Genomic DNA, 16,092 nt, shown 5'->3' on the forward strand with positions numbered 1-16,092 from the left:
GCAGGCAGGGCCCAGGCATCTGTATTTTTTTTTAAGTTCTACTGGTAATTCTAACATGCAACCAATACAGAAAAGCCTGACTTTAAGTCATACATCTCACCTGTAGCACAGGTAAAGAGAAGATTTCAAAATTAACACTACAGAATTCTTCAAATAATTCTGCTGTGAATGGTGGAACATGTTATTTATAAAAATATAAAAGACAAGAAACAAAAATTCATTATTGCTAATGTTCTGATTGTATTCAAATTTTTATTTTTTGAACAAAAAACTTAAGACAATGATTTTAAATAATAAACATGGTATATTCTAGACACTTGGTGTTTTTTTTTTTTTAGACGGTTTATTAAATTTGGACTCCTACAGTTCTGCTGTGATGCTTTCTTCATCATTATAATAACATTTATATTATTCTTGCCATTTTATCATCGCTCTAAACTTGCTAAACAAAGAATCACTCTGTCTGCTTAAGTGAAGCTTCACTGGAAGGAAATACTCCACTACCACATTAAAAACACACATATACAGAACAGTCATTTTTTATATTTACAAACACAAGAAGTCTGTCCAGCCATTTGGGTTTTGTTGTTACACTGCCCATACCGAGATCAGCAAAAAGGTAAGGAATAAGCAAGATTTCACTTCAGCAGTGCAAAGGATGGCATCAACCAAACTTCGTTAAACAAACCAACAAATTACGAACACGGTCAGCAAAATTCAGCTTGTGTGATACTGACTTAAAAAAATAAACAGAGTGGGTCACAACTAGACTGGTTTTCGCTATGCAACTTTCCTCAGAGAACAATACTACCCCCATTTCATGTAGAAAGGAATATGCATCAAAGCCTTTGTTCATGAAGAAAATGCCCTTCAAACAAATTCATCATAAGGCAAAAAAACAAAACAAAAAACCGAAAAAACTGAATGAAGCAGTTTGGCCCAGAGAAAGCTTGTATATACTGTGTATACTCAGTATACACACATTTACAGATATACTGCAATTTAAACCATGTATATACTCATTAGACAATTAAATGAAATTGGCTCAGTGAAAAAGTGTTCATTTTTTATAAATATGTAGTTATTGCTAATATGTGACACATTATGCTTTGACATGGAAATTGCAGTAACTTATTAGAGTTTGAAGCTGCCATATTGCCAGTGTCAGCCCTGCAGCAGGCATTCATATGGACAACATGCCATCCAATACTGAAGAAAGAGCAAACGTCCACTACAAAAAAAAAAAAAGAAAAACGAAAGGCTTATGCACTGTCCCTTATATTTCTGCCTATTCTTTTTTTTCTTTTAAACAAAAACAAGTCCAGCTCACCACAAGTTAAGCACAACCTGACAAGCGAGTTTAGCGGCATGATGGGGAGAGAAGAGTGAAATACAGCATGCATTTACAACCAGAACTGCTCTAGTCTATTTTGTCATACAAACTGGAATACAAAAATCCAATTTAAATAAGACTAGACTAACAGTAATAGTAAATTAAAAAACAAAACAAAACGCACACACACACATAGACTTAGTTGGATACTGATTAATTTTAAGAGTAAAACTCATCCTGTCCCCTCTTAATACTCTACTGCAATTTATTTATTGATGGCTAGAATATTTATTTACTTAAAAAAGATATTAAATACCTGTATCATGAAATTACATTCTTTTTAACAATAAGACAGACCGTGTAAGAAAATAGCTCATGTGTGAAATGTGTCTGAAATGCATTTTTCCTCACAACTATCAAAACATCCATTCACACTAAAACAAACCCCCCACCCCACCCCCTGCAAAAAGTTAAGGAAAGATGGGATGGGTCAGGTGAGGAGCAGGGAAGGAAAGACTTACCAGCACAGTGATTAACAATGGTTCAAGACAGAACCAACAAGAGTTGGTCAAAAAGATGCCTTCAAGACATGGCTACAATTAAAAACCAAACTCAACCACTTTTGGTTCGTTGCGGTGAGACCGAAAAAATATTTCTCACATATTCATATAAATACTAGACTCCAGCTCTTTTGTTATTATTATTTTTAAAGTTTTTCCATTTGTTTTTGCAAGGCCTAGCTACCATATTACAGTTTATATTTCCTCTGCAACGACTACAAGAGGTAGGCATAAAGCATGAAAAAGTTTCTCAGTTAGTACCTCACTGCAGGCAGTTCACTGCATTAATACCTTTCACTTTAGACATGAAAAGGGATTGCACCTTCTGGTCTTTTCAAGCCCCCCAAACAAAGCTGTTGCCATCCCATACATATTCTAAATGAGTGTACTTACCAATAAGAAACTCTCTCTACTGAAGGATACTGTCATAGTGTTTGTTGCAGAGCATTCATATATATATATATATATATATAGATTTATTTATTTATGTATTTTTAAAAAGTAAACAAACAAACAACAACAAAAACCGAACCCAGGTTCCTAGAACCAATTCTCTTGATTCTCTACTTCCACAAAATAAAGTATAACCATTTGGCCAAGACTACAGATGTGTTTTTTTTTTTTTTTTCTTTCCTTTTCACAGATGCAAGTGCCATGCAAAATAAATTAGAGAACAGATACCAAAACATACATGTGATAAAACTACTGAAGGTAGATTTTTTAAAAGCATTTATATAAACATAATTTATAATCCTCTTTTTTTCCTTATGTACAGTCACAAAGCTGTAGTTAGACATCTAGGATTTCCTCGGCTGTGCCTCCACAGCGTAGTCTGTAGCGACCAGTTCTCCAGCTTATCGTTGGGTCCCATAATGCCGACAAAAAAATGTATATTGTCATGGATTCACGGATGAACCAAGCTACTGCATAATCAAGTTTTGAAAAACACAGTGTGCCACCCTAGGAATTAAAAAAATAAATTATGTACTGTCAGACTAAAGACACAGTTTAAAAAATGAAATTCTTCAATTTCACTCTTTTAAATACACTATATAAAGTCAAGTCTGCTTCTTAAGATAATTCAACTGTCATGCTATATTGGTTAAGGAAATGTTAATTAGGAAGAAAAGCAGCATTAAAATAACTGCTATCCTAACATATTCTTAGTTTGAAGACTTGTTGATTTGCTTTACATCATTCTTTTTTTTTTTTTTTTTTGGAGCCTTAATAAAAGTGATTGTATAACCAGCTGAAAGTTGAAAATCAAGTTCCATTTTGTGTCCACGTTCCACTAAGGAAAGTAATGCTTAAACCTGATTTTAACCTTCACTGGGAGGCTGAAGAATGGCTCAGATAGATTTTCTTCAACTTCTTCTAAATCAAAAGTGTTTTAGTTCCACCAAATGACTGCCAACTTTCCCAAGCCTATCCACATACCTGGACACCCCTGAGTTGAATGTAGTCAAATATAAACCATGCCAGGCAATGACACATGAAAAATACCATAATATCCCATCTGAATACATGGTGGGCTGCCCATCCAATAATTAAACTGGCAACAAAGCATTCTGAAATTGGCTCACAAATTATTGTTGCAGGAAGCATGTTAATTCGCAATTTGGTCCACCTTAAACAAACAAACAAAAAGGGATTTTCTTTAAACAGCCTGGTTACAAGACTAATCAATTTTTCTCAAAATGATGAGGCCCCCGCTTGCTGCAACTAGAGAAAGCCCTCGCACAGAAACGAAGACCCAACACAGTCAAAAATATATAATAATAATTTTTTTAAGTTTATCCTGTTATATAAAAGCCTTTTATATAAACTTTAAAGAGTATTTAATGAATCTCTTTTCTATTTTTATTTAGTATCTCAAAGAAAAGAGTCTATCAATTCATTTGTATGGCCTATATTCTGATGAATAAAGATCATAAAATTCAAAGGGTAGAAAGTTAGAAAACAGAGATTGGCATAAAAAAATTCAAAGTCTCAACATCTCTTTTTTGAAAGCTTTCAGTGTTACATAGGAAAGAAAATATATTTAGATGTTAAATCTATTTTAATAAGGAAGTTAACCTCTCTTTTCTGGAAATAAACAAAATCTGACTTTTAGGTTTTTTTTTAAAACCAAGTTAAAACCATGTAAAAATTACTCGCCCTTCCCCTTTTCTTTTAATAAAGTATAAAAAGAAGAAATCCAGCTGGTTTACCTGATCATTCTGGATTGAAACTGAGAAATTGAATACGAGCCAGAGTTTTGCATTGCAACTTGAGTGGACATTGCAAACCTCCAACCTCTGAAAATTAAGACAATTATAAAATGAGCTATGATGATGAACACATGCAAGCATGACTGATTATGCATTTATTCATCCCTATAAAGAGTAAGAAGCATTATTTACAGTAGCCAAGATATGGAAGTACACACGCACACACACACACACACACACACACACACACTAGAATATTACTCAGTCATAAAAAAAGAATGAAATCCTGTTATTTGCAACAATGTGCATGGACCTAGAGGGTATTATGCTTAGTGAAATAAGTGAGACAGAGAAAGACAAATAGTCTGTTATCACTTATATGTGGAAATCTAAAAAATAAAACAAATGAATGACTAAACAAAAAAGAAAAGACTCACAGACTTAGAGAACTAGTGGTTACCAGAGGGGAGATGGAAGGAGTGGGGGGCAAGATAGGGAAAGAGAATGAAGAGATAGAAACTACCTTGTATAAAATAGGCAACAAGGATATATTGCACAGCACAGGGAAATACAGCCATTATTTTGCTATATCTTTAAATGGAGTATAATCTATAAAAATACTGAATCACTATGTTGTATACCTAAAACTATATAATACTGTAAATCAACTAATTAAATTAATTAAAAAAAAAAAAGTGAGCAACTGCCAGTGTTCAGGGTGAGCCTCGTCCCAGGATAGCACCCTAAAGAAGCATTATTTACAGTAGCCAAGATATGGAAGTACACACGCACACACACACACACACACACACACACACACACACTAGAATATTACTCAGTCATAAAAAAAGAATGAAATCCTGTTATTTGCAACAATGTGCATGGACCTAGAGGGTATTATGCTTAGTGAAATAAGTGAGACAGAGAAAGACAAATAGTCTGTTATCACTTATATGTGGAAATCTAAAAAATAAAACAAATGAATGACTAAACAAAAAAGAAAAGACTCACAGACTTAGAGAACTAGTGGTTACCAGAGGGGAGATGGAAGGAGTGGGGGGCAAGATAGGGAAAGAGAATGAAGAGATAGAAACTACCTTGTATAAAATAGGCAACAAGGATATATTGCACAGCACAGGGAAATACAGCCATTATTTTGCTATATCTTTAAATGGAGTATAATCTATAAAAATACTGAATCACTATGTTGTATACCTAAAACTATATAATACTGTAAATCAACTAATTAAATTAATTAAAAAAAAAAAAGTGAGCAACTGCCAGTGTTCAGGGTGAGCCTCGTCCCAGGATAGCACCCTACGTAGTGTACATCATACTTATACACATTTTAGTCATTACAGAGGCCCATGATAGTACCACCTAAGAAATGGAAGGAACAACCCCTCAGTTCACAGTTTAATAAACTTAAAATACAGACATTCTGAAAGTACTAAATGGAGTGGGTCCTGTATTTAATAGTTTAGTCTCTGAACACTATTAATCAAAAAAAAAAAAGGGGGGAGCAGGGTGTGAAACCAAAAGTGAAACCATGGACCACATTAACACCATCAGGAGAGAAGTTTAAAAACATACTTCAATTTTTAAGATCACATCTTTAGTAAATTATCAGACAAGGAAATGACCCCCTTTAAAAAAGCAAATGAGTGTCACTGTGTGATAGAGAAATGTTATTAAGCCAATCATGTGAATCATTAGGTGGCTTCTTAGCAAATTATCAAATAATCTACTGAGAAATTTCAAAATTTGAAATCATATTCTTTAAATTTTCACCTACTGGCTTATGACTGCACTGACATTTTTTTTTTTTTTTTGTGGTATGCGGGCCTTCCTCTGCCGTGGCCTCTCCCGTTGCGGAGCACAGGCTCCGGACGCGCAGGCTCAGCGGCCATGGCTCACGGGCCCAGCCGCTCCGCGGCATGTGGGATCCTCCCATACCGGGGCGCGAACCCGGTTCCCCTGCATCGGCAGGCGGACGCGCAACCACTGCGCCACCAGGGAAGCCCCATGCACTGACATTTTTAATTCTTCTAAAACACATAAAAATTTACATCCATAATAATGAAAATTTATAATCACAGAGAAGCTTCAATTTAATAACTTCAAACCATGCAGGTTTTTTTTTTAGGGTTTAAATGTATTTATTTTATTTTTAAATTGAAGTGTAGTATAACATTAATTTACAGTGTTGTGTTAGTTTCAAGTGTACAGCAAAGTGATTCAGTGTGTATGTATCTGTATGCTATACAGGAGGTCCTTGTTGTTTACTTGTTTTATATAGTGTATATATGTTAACCCCAAACTCCTGAGTTATCTCCCTCCACCCCTCCTATCCTCGTTGGTAAACATAAGTTTGGTTTCTATGTCTGTGAATTTATTTCTGTTTTGTAAATAAGTTCATTTGTATCATTTTTTTAGATTCCATCTATAAGTGATATTATATGATATTTGTCCTTCTCTGTCTGACTTCACTTAATATAATCTCTAGGTCCATCCATGTTGCTGCAAATTACATTTTCTCATTGTTTTTTATGACTGAGTAATATTCCATTGTATATCCAGACCACATCTTCTTTATCTATTCATCTGTTGATGTGCATTTATGTTGTTTCCGTGTCTTGGCTATTGCAAATAGTGCTGCTATGAATATTGGGGTGCATGTATCTTCAAATTAGTTTTCTCCAGATATATACCCAGGAGTGGGATTGCAGGATCATATGGTAACTCTATTTTTAGTTTTTTTAAGGAAACTCCATACTGCTCTAGAAACCACATTAATTTGAAGAATGTAGAGAAACTAGAACATTTATTTGCTTCATTAGTACATAACTGAATAATTAATAGGAATTACATTCTAAAAGTAGTAAACTATTCTGTACTCACTAGCAAAAAATAAAATAAAATAGCTCTTAATCCATGGGTTTAACAAACAGAATAAACCAACAGAAGTTAGGAACCAAAAATGTAACAGCCTAATTTAATTTAGTTTCCTTACCGGTCAGCTATTGCTTTGGCCATAAAGTAATCTTCAGCAATGTATTGAGCAAAAGCTATAAGCCCTCCTGCTTGATCTAACACATCCTTTCTCATTAAACAAGACATTCCCGTCACACATTTGAAACCAGTGACATTGGCAGAGATATAGGACCTTGGATGAGAGGTTCCAAAATACACCTGCCAAAACAAAGCCAAAAACATATGTATACAATTGGAATTTTATGTTAAAAGTATGATGTTTATAAATTATTCTTCCTAATGAATTTAAGTATGATTGGGTGAATATTCTATTATTCTTACATAAATTACCTGAATAAAAAGTGGTACAAAGTAATATTTACATATAGCAGGCAGTCAATAATTTCTTATTTGATTGACTACACTTGTTATTATCACCATTACAAAGAAGTATTTACTTCTAGGAGGGAAAAGTATATTTTATTCTCAAATAAATACTGTCTTCTCTAAAACTCCAGGATTTAAAGATTTACTGAAGTAAAACTTAATTTGGATTTAAATCAGACAGGTAAAAAATATCACTCACTTCATATAAAATATTAATATTTAATGTGTTGTTTTCAGAATGTTATGTAGATATATACACATCTACATATATAGGTATACGTACGTACATGTATATGTGTATATGTATGCATGTGGCTACACACATGCGCACATTCATACACACAGTATTTATAGGTACATCAACCAAAAGAACAATCCTATTTCTTAATTCCTTTTCTTGTGTCCTTTTATATAGCTAGCTATTTCCTGCCAGAGTCACTGAGCTTCCCAACTTCCCCATTTTTCAATGTATTTTTCATAAATAGGGTGGATACTAATATTCTGTCTTCCATTTTACTGCCCTTTTCCTAGATGTGCTTTGAAGTCATGAGAAATGCAAACTACTAAATTAATAGTAGAATTACATGGTCATCACCCAACTTAGCAGATATAAAACCTATTTATTATTTACATCTTAGATATGCTGCCTTTTGTAATTAGTCATCTCTCTGTATCCTAGGGTAATTGGTTCCAGGAGCCCTGTACCAAAATCCACGGATGCTATTTGCATATTATCTACACCTGTCAGATTACTTATAACACCTAATACAATGTAAATGCGAAGTAAAGAGTTGTAAATACAATGTAAATGCTATGTAAACAGTTACTGGTGCAAGGCAAATTCACATTTTGCTTTTTGTAACTTTCTGGAATTTTTTTTTCTGAATATTTTCGACCTACAGTTGGTTGAAGCCACAGATGTAGAACCCACAGATACGGAGGGCATTCTCAATGGCAGAAGTCACATACATGGCGTAGAACAAGGTAATTCTCAGAAATGATTAAGTATGTGATTCTTGCTACCTAACCTGTGTCCAGACTGGAATGAAGCCCTAGTATTTGTGGGATGGAAGTGAAACAAACTTCTAAAACCAGAAGCACACATCTTAATTCCTTAAGCAGTCATTAAGTGAGGTTTTAGGAATGAGGTGGGACTAGGTACTGTGTTGAAGGCTCCCAGGATTTCTTTACAGACTGGAATAATTCCTTTGGCCTATCTCCATTCACTCTGTATGACAGAGTGACAGTTAGGGATCAAACCTTTAAACTAAGGGAGAGGGTATAATCTGGGAGATATCTATTATTGACATACAAATCAAGTTGGATATTTCCAAAACAGAAAACACAACATGGTGCATAAGAATAAAAAGTTTTTGATTTTAAAGTAACTACCCAGAACCTCTTTTACTAACCAAAAACTGGTATTTAAGACTAATGATTTCTTGCAGCAGGACAAATATACTCACAGGCAATATTAAGAAAGACCTCACGGTTCAAATTCCCAAAGGTTAAATACAAGTTTCTACAATGTACCTTTTACCCTCAGATGACTGCAATTCAAAAGAACATAAATGAAGATATGCTTAAAAGCAAGTTGATATATTTAGAGACTGAAACTGTATATCCTTCCCTTATAACATTAAGTCTTCCCTCCTGAATGTTTAACAGTACAGGAATGGTTAAGTATAGGATATACATATGATAGACTATGATAAAGCCAATAAAAATTATACTTTTATAAAATAATATTAATGATATGGGAAAAAGTTTATGAAGTGACAAAAATAAGAAATAAATTATTTTGAGTATTATCTCAACTTTGGTTTTTAGAAGGTACATTGGAAGAAAAAAAAAGAGAGTCCTAATGCTAAAAGAAAAACAAACAACCTTAATTTTTAAAAATAGAAACTTCCTCTAATTGGTAGGGTTCTGGGAGTGGTTTGTATTTTGATTTTTTTGCTTCTTATATTTTTCCCCGTAACTCAGTTTCCTACACATAAGTTTATATTTCTGTTAAAAGGTGAGGAGTAAAAATGGAAAACATAAAATAAGTTGCTCAGATAATTTTTAGAAATCTGTTGTAGCAGGAAATCAAGTGGATTTTATAATGACTTGTATGAACAATTTTCCTTTTTTTATATATTTGAAATACTTCATGATACTTAAGCATTTCTTCACTAATGAAAACAGCTACTCTCAACTTGAGGATGCCAGAACTCAGCAGGTTAAAGCAGACTTAATACAGTTAACTTCAGGTAGCTCACCCCAACTCTCAGCATAGTCTCAAGCTTCTGGGAGATTAGGGATCTGATAACAAGAATATTATTTATAACCATTGCACTTACCTGTTCTAGTGTGGCGGCAAAGCCCTGTCTGTCTGCTACATACGGCAGCCCGTGAACCAGGCCTACTTTCTCTGTCATTTGGTTAACCATGTCCGTGAGTGTGTCTGGAATCACTAGGATGCAAAAGAAAAAAAGGTGCAGAAGGAGAGAGGAAAAAATTTCCTTTTAGCAAAATGCCCACTAATGTAAAATATAATTTATGAGTTATTAAATTCTTAATAAATGTTTTTCTTTGTATGTGGGTCTAATAAAATGAATCTCAATCACCTTTCTGAGTAGAATACAAAATTTCAAAGAGGTTAACTTATGGTAGCGAATTTATTCTGGACACTTGCAGGCTAGTACATACCTAATATGTAGCAGGGGCAGGATGTACCTTGAAAACGTTAACAGTCCGTTTCTGAACCTCCCAACTGGAATAATGGACAATATGTCCTAGTACAAAAGGTACAGGAGCAGAGGTCAAAGGGGCTCAGCGTTCACTATGACTCCTCCATTCCAACCATTGGGAATGAGCCTCCTCTTTCTGGGGGTATGAGATATTCTCTCTCAAAACTGCTAATTGGAACTGAATGAGAATATACTTGACAGAGATTGATACACTGAAAACATAGCAAATATATGATAGTAAATAATTTAAGATAGCAAATGTGAAAAATGAATGTAATCTCTGACCATGAATTGATAGATTCGTAATGATCTAATTAAGTAGGAGTGCCAAACTTACTATTAATTTTCAAATGTGCACATTTCAAGCTGATAAAATTTAAATCATTTTCCCATTTTTAAATAGCAAAAATCTCATATTTTATATGACTTAATTTTTATTTCCTTCAAGTATTTAAGAACTAAATCTACTGTATAAACGTGTATTTGGACCTTAAATACAGGTAGTCTGGGTAGTGGTTCTCAACTGCTGCCCTGTAGGGGACATTTGGCAATGTCCAGAGACAGTTCTGGCTGTCACGACCAACAGCGGCTACTACTGCATCTAGCGGGTAGGGGCCAGGGATGCTGCTAGCCATCCTGCAGGACAGCCCAGACAACAAAGAATTACCCAGCCCCAAAGTGTTGAGGGTGAAAAACTTGAGGTAATTAGAATATGATAGAACATTACAGAACACCAAAATTATTATAAGTATAAATGTTTAAAAATGCAAAAATACAAATTATAATTTCAATATATTGATATTGAAATTATAATTTCCATATAATTAAAAACATTATTATTGAAATAATTCCTGATAAAATCAGCTAGGTAAAAAGCCACGAATGTATTCTAATAAATGTATGTAATTCTAGTAAAATATGCACCTATTAATTTCTGTCCCTTTGCATGAGACAGTACATTGCGCATGTCACAAACAGATTAAAGTAAAAGATGTCACATGAATAAGGGAAAACTTACACCTAGAAAAAGCTCAGAGACTATATAATGGACCACGACTTTTTTTTTTTTTTTTTTTTTTTTTGGCTGCACTGGGTCTTTGTTGCGGCACGCGGGCTTTTCTCTAGTTGCAGCGAGCGGGGGCTACGCCTTGTTGAGGTGTGCAGGCCTCTTACTGTGGTGGCTTCTCCTGTTGCGGAGCACGGGCTCTAGGCGCGCGGGCTTCAGTAGTTGTGGTGCACGGGCTTAGTTGCTCCGCGGCATGTGGGATCTTCCCGGACCAGGGCTCGAACCCGTGTCCCCTGCATTGGCAGGCGGATTCTTAACCACTGCGCCATCAGGGAAGTCCCGTCTTTTTTTCTTTCTTTTTTTTTTTTTTAATAGTTGGAATTTTCTCTTCAAAATGAAAACATTTTCATACATGTAACATTCTAGGTTAGTATAAAAAAAATCAAAATCTTAGTAAGTATAACGTGACATATTACCACAAAATAATGATAAAATGAATTACTTTATTAGGCAAACAAATAGGATTGATAAATGTATTCTCAGACTGCTCTTGGCATTTTATCATTGAATGAATAGTTCTACAAAGTAAATAAGAAAAACCTCACCTCTTATTCCACTATCACAAATCCATATAAGATCATACTTTGCAACTTCATATCCTGGCATTAAATTGTTAATTTTAGGATTAATGCCAACCTTTTTGCCACCTAAAAATTTTAAAGTACAGCAGTGAACAATTCATGCAATATTGGAAATATTTTCTATTATACATAGTAGAGAGAAGTAAAAAGTACTTGCAGATTTAATAATTTAAACAAACATACTTTAACATTATGTTTCTCTTGAGACACAGATGTAGAGAATAAACGTATGGACACCAAGGGGGGAAAGTGGTGGGGTTGGTGGTGGACACTGGCGGTGGGATGAATTGGGAGATGGGGATTGACATGTATACACTAATATGGATAACTAATAAGAACCTGCTGTATAAAAAAATAAATAAAATAAATTCAAAAATTAAAAAAAACAGTTGGTAAAACCATCATACTTAAAAGCCAAAAAACCCATTATGTTTCTTATTATTCATAATAATATATTTAGAAAAAAACTGTTCATTCTCAAAAAGAAAATTACATCACTAATCTTTGAAAATTCATTAGTTTCAGTTTTCTAATTCTTAAGTGCTTGCATTAATAGTAAACATTAATAATATTTAATAGCAAATATACCTCTAATTAGTCTTTAGAATAAGCCTGTAGGCTTTTGGAAAAATATTCTTTTTGCAATATTACAAAAATGAATTCTATCCCTCACTCCCAATTATAATCAATGAGATACAGAAAAGGCCATAGATTGAAAATATTAAAGAAACAAAAATAACAGACTCTCATGTCTGACTGACGAGTAAAACATAATTTGGGGTAATTCTGTTAATCCCAGATATGAAAAAAAAAACTTTGTCTTTATTACTTAAGTCTTCTCAAAAGGACAGAAACACCTTTCACTATATCTAACAAACATGCATAAAGCAAACATGCTAATAACTTAATGGGTGTCTAGCACCCTAATCTATAGTTTAATGCAAAGAAGATTACTGATATTTAATATATTAAAGCAAAAAGGTTATTGTAGAATTTGTTACTTACCTATAAACAATCTAGCATCAACATTTGGATATTTTCCAAGAAGCTTCTTACACACATCAATGGCTGGATCATCATGATCTTGGACACAGAGGAGTACTTCATACTAGTCAAAGAACACATTTTATGTAAATTAACCTCTTTTCCAAAGATAACCACTTATTATCAGTATTTACTGATGGATCAAAAAGCATTAAGAAAAACAAGCAATTGTACACACAAAGTTTAGAAGTTAAGAGAGTATTCATAATGGATGCAGACACTTAAAGGATTATCAAGTGTTGCTTTAACAGAGAGCAGCTTCTCCAGAAGGGGCCTGTTTGCAAGCCAAAGAGAGAATGAAGAGATTGGCAGGGCCCACAGCTGAAGTCTTGCCATTGCCAGATAGGCATGGCCCAATAATTCAACTGGATTCCAAGCTTCTCCATGGCCTTCATCATTGAAGATTTACTAGATGCTCACAGGGTGCCTAGCAGTGTAAAAGCAACATAGAAAGCAACCAAAATGAACACACCCTTCGTTCTCTAGTTTTGTCTCTGAACTTAATATCATTTCATCAAGGTGCTAAAAATTACATATTGAATACCACTATGATAAATTTAAAGAGGTTTCCCAAACTCTTCACAAGGACAAAGTGAGATTAAATTTTTTGTCGTATAATAATTTTCTGAAGTAAAATAGAATCTGATTTGATTAAAAATATATCCTGAAAAGCACACTTAGCCTTTTAACTATGAAAACACCCAGGATTTTATTTTGCCCAGACCCATGTTTACTCTTTTTTTAAAAATTTATTTATTTTATTTTTTTGGCTGCATTGGGTCTTCGTTGCTGTGCGCGGGCTTTCTCTAGTTGTAGCAGGCTGGGGCTACTCTTTGTTGCGGTGCGTGGGCTTCTCATTGTGGTGGCTTCTCTTGCTGTGGAGCACGGGCTCTAGGCCTGCAGGCTTCAGTAGTTGTGGCACGAGGGCTTCAGTAGTTGTGGTGCTCGGGCTTAGCTGCTCCGTGGCATGTGGGATCTTCCCGGACCAGGGCTCGAACCTGTGTCCCCTGCATTGGCAGGTGGACTCTTAACCACTGAGCCACTGGGGAAGCCCTATGTTTACTCTCTGATAGTACACTAAGGAAGACATTTCTTAGCACTTGGCTGGCTGTGTCAAAATTACCCTCGGACAGTTTTTTTAAAAAGAGGATACTGGGCCCCACTCTTAAACTTCTGAATCAGAGCATCTGAGGGGATTCTGACATGTAACCAAGTTTATAAAATCTTGAGCTCTAAGATACCATTTAGTAAACTACTAAATTTTTTAAAAGTGCTTGCTTTCACACATAAAGATGCTACTTTATAATTTTGTGGGCTATGTATTCTAAGCAGTAATTTTTTTCAAAAGTGGTGATAAATTCATGCTGACTCAATAGCAAATTTCCTACCAAACCTTCTTTCTAAGACAGATTGAACATTTTTAAGCAAAGGAGGAGGGTTAATTATGTCCATAAGAAAATAACAAAGCTATGTGTTCTAAAAAATACAAAAAGTTGAGGACACAATTTTTTAGGTGTCTAACATACAGGGACTAAAGCTAAGGTAATGGGAAGGCCTGTTTGATTTACTCCCATCGATAAGCACACACAAGTAAAAAGTGGAAATAAAATGTGTACAGTGCCTTGAGCACAATAATTACTGTTCACCTAATATACTGATATATTATCTCAGCAAAAAGTGGCAGCATAGAATTTAGTGGTTGAGCACATAAGGACCAGGACTAACGTAAATAAAGAAAGTTTAGCTAACAAGGTAAGGTATTTTATTTCAAGTGAAAAAAAATTTTCTCAATAATTAAGTAGAGACCTGGATGGACCTAAGAGTCGGTCATACAGAGTGAAGTAAGTTAGAAAGAGAAAAACAAATATTATATATTAACGCATCTATGTGGACTCTAGAAAAATGGTACAGATGAACCTATTTGCAGGGCAGGAACAGAGATGCAGACGTAGAGAAGGGACGTGTGGACACAAGGTTGGGGGAGGATGAACTGGGAGATTGGGACTGATATATATACACTACCATGTGTAAAACAGATAGCTTGTGGGAAGCTGCTGTATAGCACAGGGAGCTCAGCTTGGTGCTCTGTGAGTGGGATGGGTGGGGTTGGGGGTGGGTGGGAGGGAGGTTCAAGAGAGAGGGGATATATGTATACATATAGCTGATTCATTTTGTTGTAAAGCAACTATACCCCAATTAAAAAAAAAAAGTAAAGGGGAAAAGCAATGTATACTTTCCTCATACTTTCTACCTATAGTTATTACATATTCTATCCGATATCTACCTCTCATGATGATTGACCAAAATTGCCACCTTAGAGGTACTGAAATAATTAAGCAACTTTACAGTCACTGGTCTCCAGAGATCAGATAAAAATCTGAGAATGGGATGGGGTGCCCATCCTGCCACACCCTGAAACTTGACTTCAAGGGTTGACTCTTAAGTCCCATAAAAAGTCAGCCATCCTCCCGACCAAAATGTTTGCTTGAGCCAACAAGAGGCAGACCTTAACGATGAAGATTAGAAAGGTTAAGTGACTTTCCAAAGGGTGTAAGTAACAATGAGCTTTCCTACTATAGTGAGTTGCTCAGTCAGGCTTGCTCTAAAGAGTTCATTGCTTTTCCAAACAGCATAGTTTTATGCTTTTATAATTTATACTGTTTTACAGGTGTAAGTAAATATAGTGAAAGAATATGTTTATAAGTAATACAATTCCATAAAATATTATTAAAAATATACTCTTGGCTTTTTCCTCAGCAAGAGAAAACTCTGTAATATATAGTACTAGACATCTATTCAATGGGAAGAAAAAGGCTATACTAGGTTGTAGCAAAAACTTTTTCAGAAGTATATGGTGTTAGAACAAGTAAGGGAGGTATAGTTTACCTTCATCCAAATGCAAGATTTAAAGTTTTTGTTTTTATTGATTATACCTCTTAAACTTAATTTCTAATGAAAAACAAATACCTCCTGATTAGCCAGAGCGCAGATGAAACTCAATTCACTTTATCTAAAAAATGTTCAGAATTTTATTAAAGATATAACTTTCCCTTGGATGTTTCTGATATTAAAAATTATGCCAGGGCTTCCCTGGTGGCGCAGCGGTTGCGCGTCCGCCTGCCGATGCAGGGGAACTGGGTTCGCGCCCCGGTCTGGGAGGATCCCACGTGCCGCGGAGCGGCTGGGCCCGTGAGCCATGGCCG

The 16,092-nt window shown here is 34.9% G+C and overlaps 1 protein-coding gene across 2 annotated transcripts in view; it reads right to left on the bottom strand.

Moving 5' to 3' along the window:
- Nucleotides 1-232: 232 nt before the first annotated feature.
- UGCG (UDP-glucose ceramide glucosyltransferase) overlaps nucleotides 233-16,092 on the bottom strand; it is a 38,105-nt gene continuing 22,245 nt past the window's right edge. Inside the window, exons 3-9 of one of the 2 annotated variants that reach the window (XM_007116573.4) lie at nucleotides 12,851-12,953; nucleotides 11,810-11,911; nucleotides 9,809-9,921; nucleotides 7,117-7,295; nucleotides 4,104-4,190; nucleotides 3,331-3,520; nucleotides 233-2,853 (exon numbers count right to left, since the gene is read on the bottom strand). In XM_007116573.4, the coding sequence (XP_007116635.1) occupies nucleotides 2,683-2,853; nucleotides 3,331-3,520; nucleotides 4,104-4,190; nucleotides 7,117-7,295; nucleotides 9,809-9,921; nucleotides 11,810-11,911; nucleotides 12,851-12,953 (945 nt within the window). In that variant the 3' untranslated portion in view covers nucleotides 233-2,682. The remainder of the gene's footprint in view (nucleotides 2,854-3,330; nucleotides 3,521-4,103; nucleotides 4,191-7,116; nucleotides 7,296-9,808; nucleotides 9,922-11,809; nucleotides 11,912-12,850; nucleotides 12,954-16,092) is intronic. The other variant, XM_028493646.2, reaches the window with a different exon arrangement.

This window comes from Physeter macrocephalus, chromosome 9 (genome assembly GCF_002837175.3).
Source record: "Physeter macrocephalus isolate SW-GA chromosome 9, ASM283717v5, whole genome shotgun sequence".
Lineage (NCBI taxonomy): Eukaryota > Metazoa > Chordata > Mammalia > Artiodactyla > Physeteridae > Physeter > Physeter macrocephalus.